Consider the following 14771-nt stretch of genomic DNA (forward strand, 5'->3'; position numbering starts at 1 on the left):
CGGATTTCTCATTTTGGTAATTGAATTTTGTGAGTGAATAAAGGGTACAGTAAAGGTTTGTAGCTCTAGCCTTCCCTCTGTCCTCAAACTTGAACTCCACATCATGTCAAATTCTTAAATATGTCTCTTTTTTTGTCTTTCCCTCATGTCGCCCTCATCTCCTCTCTCTCCCACTCTCTGTGCTGCTGTCAGTTCCTATGAGCATACAGCCCCGTGTTGTGTTTGGGCCACACAGGGTAGGCTGATGCTGAAGCCGCCTGACTCACAAGCTCTCGGCTGTTGAGAGACAGAATGTCACTGCACATTGGGTTGTCTTCACGTTACACAAGCGCACGCAGCAAATAAACATACACAGGAAAGTACACACACGCATACGCACGGCACACAAATAGTACACACACAGAGAAAACCAAGTCAATCCCAAGTACACACATACACACACACACACACACACACACACACACACACAGTCAGACTGGACTGAGGCTATTTTTAGCCTGGCCACTTGAGACTCGTATACAACGGGAAATGCACATGATGGCTGTGAATGAGTGTATGGCATATTTTGGCATGTTGTGATTGGCCGCAGTAATGATTGATTCATGCTGACACCTCTGTTAGGTTAAAGATGGAGGCACAGAGCAGAGTCAGACTGATCCCACTGATGGGCTGCTTCACTCTGAGCATTTGTGGATCACTGGATTCAGACTCTGGATGCTTCTTCTTCTGTTTCAGGTTTTTCGTTTTGGCGGACGCTAGCGTCGTCATGATATGTGAATTTCTAACTTTGATACAATACCTTGAAAAATATATTTATTCAATCCCATATTCAACACCAAAGGAGAAAGCTGACACAACAATGAAGTACCTTTCCTTAGCTCTGGTCTATAACATTGCTTGTATATGGGCATTGTCATATCCTTCGTAGCCGCTAGTTCTTTGATGTCGGTTTCATGTATCTGGGCCCTAAAACTGGTCAAAAACGGAGCGAAAGAGATGAGTGACGAGAACACAGCGCTTTGAGTGAGTAAGAGGAGGCAGGGTTATGTGGACACTGCAGTGGTGTGTGTGTCAACTCGCTGTCAGAATGAAGAGAGAGCGAGAAAGTGTAGCTGATACAGGTGTATTGAAACTGCAGTAATGAGAGCTGAGCACACTCACTGACTTTTAGAAACATCTTTCTCTCAGGTTTCCTGCACAGACATGAGTTGAGTATTGGTTTGACGGGTTTTTGACGGGTGCTTGTTACAGGTTGGCTTCAGTTGCAACACGTCACTGCAGCCCGCTTGATGAATTCATGAATGTTTTTTGTGACAAAGTAGTGTGTGTTACACTCATTCCATCACAGAAAAATGGGAGTCGTAGAAATCGTTGGAGCTCAGACTGCCATGATGTACATGGTCTTGACAAGTGTGTGTAAACATTTGACCACGACTGTAAGTTTCAATACACCTGCACTGAGATCAGAGAAAAAAATGGTGCTGTTGGTCACCATAACAAAATCTTGTTATGCAGACCAGAGTTTGATATTTCCTTTGTCCCTTATGGCAGACTGACAGGTCCTGATTCCTGCCTGTGAGCTCTGGTGACTTCTGGTCAAATACTTCATTTCTGGTATCATTGTACACAGAACAGACGCAATCAATCAAGAATCAAATGTATTTTTCTGTCTCCTTACTGGATTTAAGATGGTTTTATTTGAATTCATTGTAGTGCCAATACTTTTCATTGATACTTCTGCCCTTTCTATGTATATTAAATTCAGTTGTCCATTTGACTTTTATCTGTGCTTGTCACATTGAATTTATATATTTGTTTATTTTTCTGTGTTTGTTTGGTTGAGTCCCTCAGGATATTTCCTTCTGTCACCGCAGTAAATGTTTCACATTTATTCTCCTTACACGTGTGTGTGTGTGTGTGTGTGTGTGTGTGTGTGTGTGTGTGTGTGTGTGCGTGTATGTGTGTGCGTGTGTGTTTTCTCTACAGCAATTCATGAGTTCCCGAGAGATTATTTCACCAACCAGGAGCGAATGGATGGAGCTGTGGGCCTGCACGTCCTCTGTGTGAGTGTCACCTGCAGCACTGTACATACACACTCAGTGAAAGTTGCCAGTGTGTTTCCATGAATGAAACACAACAGGACAGGAGCTGCATTGGGTTGATGTTGACTAAGTAGTGATGCAAAAAACTGTAAAGTAGAACAAGTGGAATTAATTAATGAGTGAGAAGAGTGCTTCTTTTGAAGAAAGGAAATTTAGAGCAGCATACTGGCGAACATAACATGAGACATTATTAAAATTTTTACATTTCATCAAGACAAGTTAGCATGGAGAACATTTTGAGTTTACAGTTTACAGCAAACAGCATGAACAGCACATTAATCCTGGCACAGATCAGAAATAATAAATATATAGTTATATATAAAACCTGGACCTGTCTCTAGTATAACCTCCTGATGGCCTGTGAGAATAATGGGAGAAATCTCACACACACTCACAGACCACACTGTGTAGCCACACACTGATCTGGCTGCCAGTGTGGTGTAATGCAGATGTTGAGCAGAGGATGTGATCTGAGATTTAGACGCCAAAACTGCTCCACATGTCACACAGAGGTTACATCGTTCCTTATAACATAACATTCGTGTTGACGGAAGCCTTTGACTCCTCTTTTCTCTCCTTGTATATTTGTCTGTTCACCTATTCATGCTGTATTAACATCAGCATATAGAGTATACAGTAACCAAAAACCATTATCAGAAGCAGAATCATATCCAGCTGCCAGCCTCATAATGTTCATGATAAGCCTAAAGCAAAGGGATATTTGCCATTAAAGGCCAGATAATATGTAGATATTCCAGGTATTCCTCACCCCCCTTTATTTCTATGCTTCGTAAGTTTATTGAGACCAATTCTCGGTTTTATATTCCCCCGAAGAAACAATCTAAAAAGCTTTTTAATTTCTTGGGTTCTTTCACAACCAGAAAAGGTTATAATATTGGTGTATTATTGTCTTATTATCTGCCTGGTTTTTGTGTTTGGCCCTGCAGGCAGTCTACATGTTCTACGCCCTGGCATTGGTCTGTGATGACTATTTTGTCCCCTCACTAGAGAAGATATGTGAGGTAAGAAAACACTGCAGGTTATTACTGCACTCCTACTGAGCCAACACAACAACTCTCCATGTAATGCTTTGTTGATGTCTTTCTGTTAAAAACACAGTTTTCTTACTCTCTCTTACCTTCTCTCTACCAGCGTCTCCAACTTAGTGAAGATGTTGCAGGGGCGACCTTCATGGCAGCAGGCAGTTCAGCCCCTGAACTGTTTACCTCTGTCATCGGTGAGAAACATTCACGTGCATACACACACAATTGTATAAAGTTATTTGCATTTTTTTCCCCTCTCTGCTCAGGACGTCTGTACTCCACTATAGCTTTACTTAGCAAATAGTTGTGTCCTGAAATCTAGTGAGGCAGAATGTTGTTTGTTAGACCTTTTAATGTGATTTATAATAATACAGTAGTCACAGAACCAAACCAACTCTTAACACCACACAACCATGTAAGCATTAGACAAAAACCTAAAACCAAATGTGAACAAAGAGGTCATCATGCGTGTGTGTGTGTGTGCTGTACAGGAGTGTTTATCACTAAAGGTGACGTTGGGGTTGGCACCATCGTGGGCTCAGCCGTCTTCAACATCCTCTGCATTATCGGAGTGTGTGGTATATTTGCCGTACAGGTAGAGTACAAAACATTTTTGCATTTTTGAGAACAATGAATTTAATAGGAACAACTTAACTGTGATGGCCACAATATATACGTGTACATTTACAAAAACAGACAGAGGTCGACACATGTGCAAAACTGTTTCTGCTTAGTCCTTGGCACTGTTTATTCTCTAAAAAACTACATTTATTTTTAATTCTCTGCCTGCAGCAGGTCTGATATTTTTTTTCGGTATGTCTTAGTTGATTCATCACAGTTTATATTTAAAGCCTTAGATGGAGACAACACTCTCTACCTCTCTCTCTCCCTCTCGTCATAACTGCGTTTATTTTGCCGCAAAAGTGTGTGAGTCAGAAAATGATATCTGTCCCGTTCACTGCTGTAATCCCACGAGGAAAAGAAAAACCGACTTGAAAGAATTTTCTTCCTATTTAGATTACACGTTATGTAATGCCAAAACAGACACGCACACTTACACACAAACACAGGCACAGAGCTCGGTTTATCTTGTTAGTAGCGCACCGCAGTGAGCACCTTGTCGGATGTGTTACTCAACAGGACAAAAAATGTTGTTCAGTGTCTGCAGGTTCTATCACTGTCTCACTCCTTTTTCCTGTCTGTCTGTCTGTCTCTCTCTCACAGACAATACGTCTCTCCTGCTGGCCTCTGCTCAGAGACTCTTCCTACTACACCTTGTCTATCTCTGCTCTTATCGTGGTAAGGAACAGCTTGATACCAGACGAACAGTCATACAACCTGAAGTCTCTTGAGTGGAGTATCAGGAGAGCTTGATCAGGGGTGTTGGGCTATAGCCACGGATCCCTTTTGTACTGCCAAAATATTTAATATGAATATGAATTATGGCCTCATACAACCACTTTTGCAGCAAACATAGCTATCATACTCACACACAAGCACACACACAGCAGACCTACCAACGCTCCTGTTTGTCCCGATTTCTCCCATGCATGGCTCTCAAGCTCCAGACGTTTTGTGTGCTTTTCTGCCAGATCGTCTCTTAAACACACACTACACACACAGTCCTGTGACTACATACAAATTTCAACCCATCTGTCGACGAAGCCTGGCAACCCACAACCAGATTAAAGGGATGCGTGCAGCTGCCCTCTGCACGGGCAGACAGGCTAGCTAATGTAAAGTTGTCTGTTAGACAACAGAAGGAGAATAGCCTTCCTGCCACAGGGTCAGATTCTGAAGATTAAGAAACGTTTTTATGAATTGAGGAGAGGAGAGAAGCTGCTCTGTCTGGTGGTACAGCACAAAAACAACATTTTCAACAATGTTCAAACCCAGAGAAATGCAGAAGCCATAGCCATAACCTATGTGAGCAACGGCCCACACTGAGAGTGTGTGTGTGTCTGTGTGTTTGAATTCAGGTCAACCTTTTACGGAAACTCAGCTGAGCACCTCTCTCTAGTGTTACGTTTAAAAAAAGTACATTTCTCTTCCAGCACCAGTCAACAGTCAACATTACAGAACACAAATACATTAAATCTTGGAAGAAATCTATGGATACTTTTAAAGAAGACACACACTCAAGTGGGAATTAAATCAAATCCAGCGAAGTATTTCAAATAAATAATGTTTACGTGTAGTACTATATTCAGTTTTACATATTCCTCTCTTCAGGATTTGGCCCCAGGTGTTTCAAATGTCTATACATGCCCCTGAATTTTAACAACTCACTTACTCACCTGTAATACCTTCAGGTATGTCCAATATGTGTGATTTTAACATCTGTTTGACATTCAAATATATGATTTTCTCTTCTCTGTCATTTCCTCCTCCATGTTACAGTTCATATATGATGAAAAAGTGGTTTGGTAAGTCTAATTTTAATAAGTTTTGATTGTTTGAAATGAATCACAATAATTAATGACAATCACTAAATCTACTCACAGCCTCAAAGTTACTAAATCCTTGAAATGGTAAATTGATCTGAACTGTGTTTTCCAGGTGGGAAGCGCTCACGTTGATTCTGATGTATTTCGTCTACATTTTGATCATGAAGTAAGTAATTAAGTTTAATTTCTGACAACACACAGTTATGACATCTTATGGCTTTTCTTAAGAAAGGATAGTCACTGACAAAATAAGGATACTGTAAAGCTGGAGTCCCCCAACCTGTTAGTGGTGATTAATCTGTCAAAGTATTTCAGTGTAGAGCCATATTAGGTCTGCTTTGTGGTGTTTGTGGTCAGGTTCTGCAGCATCTCCATGAAGTGCATTATGTTTTATAATCACATGGGTCGGACAATAATGTACATCTTGCAGCCAATCGGTTGTGAGTATTCTCTGTGGCCCGGGTAAAAATGGTGGTATTTAATGTTGATAGAAAACTTGAAAATGAAAACCACATTAAATAGAAATGGCAGATAAATAAATGAAACATTGATTTTATGTGGAGTGCAGTCGGGCCTCGCAACAGCCCCACAGCAGCTCAATAAAACAAAACATGAATGTTAGAAGTGATTTGGATTTTACCTGACGTCTGTTTCAGGTGTAACTCCTACATTGTTCGTTTTCTGGAGAGGCGGAAGAAGAACTCGTCCACTTTGAGAAATGGAGCGGCCAGCAACGCTGAACTAGATGATGGCTGTGATGCAACTGCAGTTCTACTTAAGAAAGGTAAACTTTTTAGTACTCTGGGATTCGACGGGTGGTCGTTTTTTTCTTTCCGCAACCCTCCTCCACAAATAAATCTTAACACCAGTCTTAAACGACAAATGTTTTCATATTATACATTTCTGTAAATTGCATAATTAAGTAGAATTTTCATGTGAATTTATGTACTTTTTATTTCCATTAATGTTGTATTGTTAACATTGGATTTTATTGTGTGCTGTGGATGTTCAAGCACAGATATTACAAGGTATGAAATGTAGTAGATGGATGTGTTCTCTTGCGCTCATGTGCATGTGTATATTGTGTGATTACGTGTGTGTGTGTGTCGTACAGCAAACCACCACAGGAAACCGTCGGTGCTGATGGTAGATGAGCTGTTGTCAGCGTACCCCCACCAGCTGACCTTCTCCGAGGCCGGCATGAGGATCATGATCACCAGCCACTTCTCCCCCAGAACCCGCCTCACCATGGCCTCACGGATGCTCATCACCGAGGTAAGGGTTTACTAAAACGGGCATATAGGCATACTACAACTCTGCTTTTGATTGAAAAAAAAAAAGAGAAGAAAAAAAAAGATTGCTGCCATTTCCAATTTGAAGCAGAATGCAGTGTGTTTTTGTGCAGGGGAGGGAAAAGTGTTTCAGACAGCTCCTTTAACAAGGTAATCTGGTGCTGCACTGAGGCTCCAGCCTACAAATCAGCTCCACCACTGAGGATTCTAGTGGGCATTATGTGTACTAAATCACAGTCTTCAAATTATGCTAAGTGACACTGTTGCATAAAACCTCACTTACTTGTAGTCCTCCTCAAATTAACATTAAATTCAAGGTGGCTGACTTCCTGTTTGGTCTAAGTCACTAAGAGACTATTTTATCTTGGTATGTTTTGTCTTTTTTGTAATTTTGGTGGAGGCCCTTTTGAGCCATTTTGGCCACCCAATCCTGAAACTCATATCAGATATCAGTTTGTGCTACTTCTGACAGGTGAACTAGGTTTTGTGAGTTTTTTTTAGCGTCCTTAGCCCCCCACAACAACTTCCTGTTCATTAGCTTATAGCTAATTGATGAAACTAAGTAGCTGTGCACTGACCCTGTCAAATAATTAAATACATACTTTGACAAAATAAAAGGGAAGAATTTTTGTGCTTTGGATTTTTTAGTGATTTTAATAATTTTCTGTACTATAAATGGAATTGGTGTTCAAGGTTTGATCAGGCTATATCCATCAGTATGTTTGTATAACTGTGTGTGATACAGAGGCAGCGGCTAATCAACACACGGACTTTGACCAATGGTGACTCCGATGTTCCAGTGAAAGGAGGAAGTAGGCGGGGCATAGAAAATGGGCTGTCCGGGGCCGAGAGGGGTGCTCGCCAGGACGAGGCGGGCAACGAGACGGAGAACGAGGACAATGAGAACAACGAAAACGACGAGGAGGAAGAAGAAGAGGATGGGGAGGGACCCTTTGTACCCTTCCAGTGCCCAGGTAGCTGCAGAAGATGCGTCTGTGTAAATGTGTTTTACGGAAAATGATTTACTTTGTGTCACTTCTGTTTGTAGAAATAGATTAACGTCTCTTGAAATCTGATTTGCTTTCTTTTCAAGAGTGACAGCTGTCACTGTGCTTGACTGGTGATTAGCAAGAAATAGTTCCCATACGTACAGTTTTTAGACCCCTTCTGGTGATTACATTTAATCCATGTGTCTGGAATATTTGGGTTAAAGTGGTGCAGTGTAACCGGAGTGATGTACTGTCTACTTGACCATTTATACTGTAGTAATTTAGAGTGTGTTTACTGTTTGCGTTTGAGCTAAGGAGCAAGCCTGTGATCGTTCCTCCTTGGTTACATTCTCTTTCAAATCTGTTCTTCAAGCCTGCAGAATACTTTTTGAAGATTCTTTGCACTTCCTTACAAACAGATTGTATAATAAAGACACACGTCCCTCAGCTTCTAAATGTTTTAAAGTGATGTCTTCTAGAGTAGATAGAGGGGGGAGCTCCAAACTATTGCGCTGCCTGCCACCTATTGATAAGCTGCATAACTGCATCTGAGAGGGGGTTGTAATTAGCTGGTTTGATTTGGTCAGTAGAGGGGTGATATAAACGCCCAGGGAACTGAATCCCAGTTTCGAAATTGGAGGGTTAAGCCTCTCGTTTTCTGCCATAAACATTATTACAGATTTGTTGTTATTTTATTTTGCAACCTGAAAAGATGCCAAACGCATCTGTCAGGTCAAGTGAGGTAGGCAGGGTTCATTCCAGACTGAAGCAAACATAATTCGTCATATGCGTACAGAGCTATTCGGCGTTCCATATCTCCTATTTTTAGTATGTTTCTCAGTTCATTTTATTTTGACACGGCGTTTCCACTTGCTCCATCCAGCAGTACATTCCTTACACAGCATATTTCAAACACAGCTAAAGGCTAATCATTGCTTAAAATATTAAATAAAAAGGGTGAAACACAAATTTCATCACAAAAAGTTGATTTAAGTGTAAGTTGGATTGATTTGATCTTAATTTAGATAAAAAGCACAAACCGTGTGATTAAAACAGTTTAACAAAAGCAGAACCACGACTGTGTTGATCATCTGCAAGATGATGCAAGAGGGATTCTTATCGAATCAAGTGCATTTTGATCAAATGAAGTCTTTATCGAAACAAGTTGAATTTTGATAACATTTGATGAAGTTTTATCTGAGTTTTCATTCCAGCCTCATGTAATTTATCTACCTCCTGCATTCTTGCCTTTTTGAATTCCTTTGTTCAACTGTCTCACCATAATATAAATCTTATAAGTCTTTTTACCCATCTTCCCTTCACACAGTCCATCTCAGTCTTGACACTGTCTTTTCATGTGTATTTACAGCTGGTGTGTGTAACAAGCTGAAGTGGCTGCTGGCTTGGCCTCTGTGCCTGCTGCTGTACTTCACCGTCCCTAACTGCTCCACACCTCGCTGGGACAACTGGTTCATGCTGTCCTTCGTATGCTCCACCCTGTGGATCGCCGGCTTCTCGTACATCATGGTGTGGATGGTGAGAGAAGGGGGAAAAAAGGGGGGAACGCAAACTGACAAAGATGTTGATTAAAACAAACAACAACATTTGTCTCAGTGATATGCTACGTATTCTGCTGTAGCCTGTGTTTTTCCTTCATCTTTAATGTCTCCAGCAGCAATTAATGTGTGAAATTAGCATGTGTCCTTGGAGTTTGCAGGAAGGTGTGCAGAGGAAATACATAATTTAGTAGCAAATTGCCAATTGCAGCCAGAAAACATACAGGAGAAACTACAAACAAAATCAATACCAGCTATATTCTTTTCAGGAGCAGCCCGAAGGAATGATAAAAAAGTTTTAACACCACTAACACTATGCTTTTACATTGTGTATGATCGTAGATGATATATTGTAGTCTAATTCTAGAGACCTCTAGAGCTTTCTTAATTTTTTTTTTATTTTTAAATTTAAAAAAAGTAGAATAGGCTACTTTTATTCTATAAAGGTAGGCTATATGTATGAATTTTATTTGAAAACATTAGCGAGAATTATCAACAGAATGTGAATAACAGTTCTGACGTTATGTCTATGTATTACATTGCAAAGATATATATATATATATCAAAGTTAGCATGCAAACTAGCTCGCCCCCACCCCTCCAGCTCTAAAGCTTCTGTGCTCGGAGAGTATTTTTGGCAAGTTTTTGTGCTTGACAAAAATATGTCAAAAAATATGACATACTTTGCACTCGATAATATGTCAAAAGTGCACTTGTCTTTTAAAATTGACATTGCTGATGTCTTAGCATAACTACTGAATGATTACACACCGACAGGCACATAGCATCATTAGCAATGGCAAGTGATTGATGGCTTTAAAGCTGCTTTATAAAAAGATTTGCCACTTGGTTGTAGTGGAACAAGTTTGTAAGTAAGTATAACGCTGACATATTCGCACCTGCTAAAGTTGATATGGTGAGCATGTTAACTGTGGTTTATTTACAGATTCACTGCACTCAAAGCAACGCTAACTTTATTTTTTGAGTGGGTCCCTGTTTTGTTTATCTCATGCACGCAGTGAGGACACACAAGGACACAGGCCAAAACACAAGTAGTCACAGTCTGTCTCTGTCTTTTCCTTTCGGTTAGGTAACTGTGATAGGTTTTACACTTGGCATCCCAGATGTCATCATGGGCATCACCTTCCTGGCAGCCGGCACCAGCGTCCCAGACTGCATGGCAAGCCTAATAGTGGCACGACAAGGTAATTGCACACACACGAAATGGCAGATTACTAAGCTATTATTTGACACAAACACACACACCTGCGGTCTGATGGGAGACAAACAGCAGAGTCAAAGTGAAGTCACAATCAAAGAGGGGAGGAGATGACAGAGATAGAGGTGGGGTGGGCCGGGGGTGGTGGTTCGGGTGGGTTAAGATTGCAGGCCTGTCATCTTTTTCAGCTGTCCCTCTTCCGTACCCGTGGCGAGGCTGTAAAAGAAAGGGGGGTTGGTGAGGGAAGACAGCCCAACGGGGTCCCTCCCTCCACCCTTTCATCTGTGTTTATTCTTGCTCCTGTCATCAAATATTTAAACGGTTCTGTCTGTCTGCGTGCGGTGGCTCGCTGAGAGATGCACCCTCGCCACCGCAGTTTAGTCGTCCATTGTTCACTTTGTAGCTGCTGGCTCTTCATCAGGCCGTTGTTTTTTGGGGGATGTCGGCCGGACACATTGCTTCACTGATCTCATCTGTATCGACCCACCTCTGTCCTACCGAATAGCATCCCCCCCCAAACCCAACACACCCAGTGTACCTTCCTGTCTCCTTGTTGCCCACTCACTTTTCCTTTCATGCCCTCCCCATACCTTCCTTTTCCCGTCCCCTATGTTTCTGCTGTTTTACAACACCATCTCTGTGTGGCTGTTTAGGAATGGGAGACATGGCAGTGTCCAACTCCATCGGCAGTAACGTGTTTGACATCTTGGTGGGGCTTGGACTCCCCTGGGCCTTGAAGACCCTGGCTATCAGCTATGGCACTGATGTAAGTAGCACATCCTCAATGTACTGAACACTCCTTCTCAGGGTCACACCATGACTTTCCAATGATAGCGGTAATGTCTCTTGCAGTTTGCAGCTCCTTATAACATGAGATAATCATCAAATTTGAAGGTTTTTTTTGTTTCGGCACTAATTTATGTGGTTATTATCTTCTCGTCTTTCCAACACTTCTTGTTTGCATCGTCCAAGGCATGATGGTTTTCATAGTGTGAGAGCTCAAAACATTTGTATGCTTAATGGAATTAAAGGGGGAAATTGCACAAATTCTGCAAATTAAAGTGTGTTTACAGGTCTTGGGGAGTCTTACTGCATATGTGAAAATATGTAGTATAAAGCCTTTTGTGGCTTCAGAGGAAGCTGCATGCAATCTGATAAATTCCTCCAGAAATGTCACTCAGTGGCTAAGTTGCATTGTGGGTAATGTAGGCACCAGGTTTGAAAAGGGAGAAGAACGTGTGGAATAAAAACTGTGATATCTCTGGTTTATGTGTATCAATTTTGATCATTTGTTTGAAACTGTCCATAATGAGTCCAACAGTGGAGTGCCATGCTAGACCAGTGGACTGCTTTTTCAAACCTGGAGCCTCTATTACCCACAGTGCCACTGAGTGACATCGCTGGAGGGAATATATCGGGTTACATGCAGCTTCCTCTGGAGCCACAAAAGACTTTAAACTCTCCCTAAGGTCCCTCAGACCTGCAAACACACTTTGGTAAATTAGCAGGGTTGCCCTTTAAGAAAAAAGAGAACAATAGGGGCACACAATAGGGAAAACATTCATGATGTAGCATAGCAATGTCCATATTATTTTTATTAGTCATGTTAAAAATTCCCCTTTTGTCAACAAATTCGTAACTACTTACAACATACTTTATATATATACATATGTATATGTGTGTGTGTGTGTGTATATATATGTATATATGTACTGTGTGTATATATGTATATATATATATATATATATATATATATATATGTGTGTATATATATATATATATATATATGTATATATATGTATATATATAGAGTATATAGTATTAGAGTATATAGGTATATATAGTATATATATATATATATATAGAGTATATAGTATTAGAGTATATAGGACATTAGAGTTTGATGTTACTTCTTGGTTCAACATACAGCCACACTGGCATTCAGACACAATCATCTTTTAATGCAAAATCAATACTACAGTGTACAGGAATAAACAAGACAGAGTTGCAATTAACTGTGTCTTTACACTCAGTTAGCAGCTGAACAGATAAGAGTTACATTTGAGTTTTCTGCAGTGATGAAACACAACTGCTGATGCATTAAGTGAGACATTATGATAACAACAGAAAAGAGAACAGCAATTAAGTGTCCGAGAAATAAGCATGAACAGAGGCTGTAACGAAGATAGTATGGTAGTGTGTGTGTGTGTGTGTGTGTGTGTGTGTGTGTGTGTGTGTGTGTGTGTGTGTGTGTGTGTGTGTGTGTGTGTGTGTGTGTGTGAGAGAGAGAGAGAGAGAGAGAGAGAGAGAGTGTGAGAGAGAGGCAGAGAGAATGAGTGTGGAATTAGTTGCTGAGTTACTGCTGTGATAAAGAAAGCAGCTGGGTTATATACGGCGCATCTCAAATGATAAACACAAAGGAATTATGTAAGTGCTTGTACAAAGAAATGAGCTTCAATGAAACAAAGTACTCATGGCCAGACTTGTTTTATTTTGCTAAAATCATTAAAAGGTGTTGAACAAGCTTGAGAACAATATCCTGCTGCTAGCATAAGGGATTGATTGCAGAGACATCTCACTGCTGCAAGATTTTGCCATTTTAAATCCTGGTGAGCCAGCTGTAGTCCTGAAAGGAGAAGCATTAGAGCAGCGTTAAGTTTAGTGAGTGGATTGTGATCAAAGTATAATTGCCAAAATGTCTTTTGTTCTTTTTCTACTTCCTTCTTTTTAATTGTGATGTCTCACACGATATCTTGTCGCAGATCAAACTCAACAGCAAAGGACTGATCTTCTCTGTGGGGCTCCTGCTCGCATCTGTGTTTATAACTGTGAGTATACAACAGAATGTGTCAGCACATAAGTAGGACAGTCTGACAGATTTCTGAGTTCTCTCCCAAACTGTCTACTGATCTGTTTACCTGCCTGTCTCTCCACCCACCTGTCTCCCTCCCTCTCTGTCTGTCTGTCTGTCTGTCTGTCTGTCCAGGTATTGGGAGTTCACCTAAACAAGTGGACTTTGGACAAACGTCTGGGTTTCACCTGTCTCCTCCTCTACTCCGTCTTCCTGTGTTTCTCCTGCCTCATCGAGTACAACATCTTCACCTTCGTCAACCTGCCGACCTGCCGGGATGACTGAGACACACGCGCACACACACACATACTGATGTACATATGTGCACACGCACTCACGCTAGAAGTGGTGTTTGCAAGGGATTCCAAGCAACATGTTAAATGCTGTACATCGTGATGAGAACCAGAAAGTATATTTCTAAATTTAGGGCAAATGCCATTTGACACTGGTCTGATTCACACTCTTTTGTGAGAAGAGGTCCCACTCTGCTCTTTTTTTTTTTTTATGCCCGTCTTTCTGCTGAGTGCAATATGGAGCTGCTCTGGTGTTCTGTCAGGACCAGAGTGTGGGATTGAGTTCAGGAGCAGAGATGGAAATCACTGACTCGTTACAAGCCAGGACAGCACTGAGGACAACAACCACGACAACAAAGGAACTTTGTCCGACTCCTGCTTGAAACTCCCCGTGTTTAGGTGTGTAAGTTTTAATGTTTACTAGCTGCAGTCCTCTCCTGAGAGGAAAGGCAGGTCCTTTAGTTCTACTAGCTGAGAGTAATAATGATAAAAGCAATGATGTAAATGGGTGGGAGGGTGTAGTTTAGTGCTGTGGTACAGATAATGGAAATTTGTCAAGGTAAATAGAATTAGGGCCACAAGTTGAAGTCTCGAGGCAAAGAACATAATCTGTTATGCAGATGAGCACATTTTTCAAACTCCCATTATAGGACTTTTTATATTTCCATTATGTGATCTGTAGAGTGTTTTCCAATTATATGATGACCCACACACACACACACACACACACACACACACACACACATATACAGAGAGAGAACCAGGGCATTATTCAGTCACCTTTTTTAGAAATTGACTTCAATAGCATCACAGCTGTAGCGTCTGTGTTTTGTATTGGAGATTAATTAGCTTTATGTTAGCTTTATGGAGAGTCCTTTTGTAAATAGCACACCTGTGTATGACCCAGATGTCATATTTATTATTTATTTGTGTCTTACGCACATTTCTCCACTGGAGGTCACGAAACACCGGCGCAGGTT

General features: G+C 41.0%; 1 protein-coding gene across 1 annotated transcript in view; it reads left to right on the forward strand.

The window, feature by feature from the left end:
• The window catches only part of slc24a3 (solute carrier family 24 member 3), a 69065-nt gene extending 55282 nt beyond the window's left edge, over positions 1-13783 (forward strand). The window contains exons 3-17 of the mRNA XM_073482176.1: positions 1987-2063; positions 3050-3124; positions 3255-3339; positions 3637-3740; positions 4370-4444; positions 5546-5571; positions 5705-5758; positions 6249-6376; positions 6707-6867; positions 7630-7858; positions 9243-9409; positions 10519-10633; positions 11301-11413; positions 13410-13475; positions 13634-13783. Coding sequence (XP_073338277.1) covers positions 1987-2063; positions 3050-3124; positions 3255-3339; positions 3637-3740; positions 4370-4444; positions 5546-5571; positions 5705-5758; positions 6249-6376; positions 6707-6867; positions 7630-7858; positions 9243-9409; positions 10519-10633; positions 11301-11413; positions 13410-13475; positions 13634-13783 — 1625 coding nt within the window. The remainder of the gene's footprint in view (positions 1-1986; positions 2064-3049; positions 3125-3254; positions 3340-3636; positions 3741-4369; positions 4445-5545; positions 5572-5704; positions 5759-6248; positions 6377-6706; positions 6868-7629; positions 7859-9242; positions 9410-10518; positions 10634-11300; positions 11414-13409; positions 13476-13633) is intronic.
• The last annotated feature ends 988 nt before the right edge of the window (positions 13784-14771 follow it).

This window comes from Pagrus major, chromosome 15, assembly GCF_040436345.1.
Source record: "Pagrus major chromosome 15, Pma_NU_1.0".
NCBI lineage: Eukaryota > Metazoa > Chordata > Actinopteri > Spariformes > Sparidae > Pagrus > Pagrus major.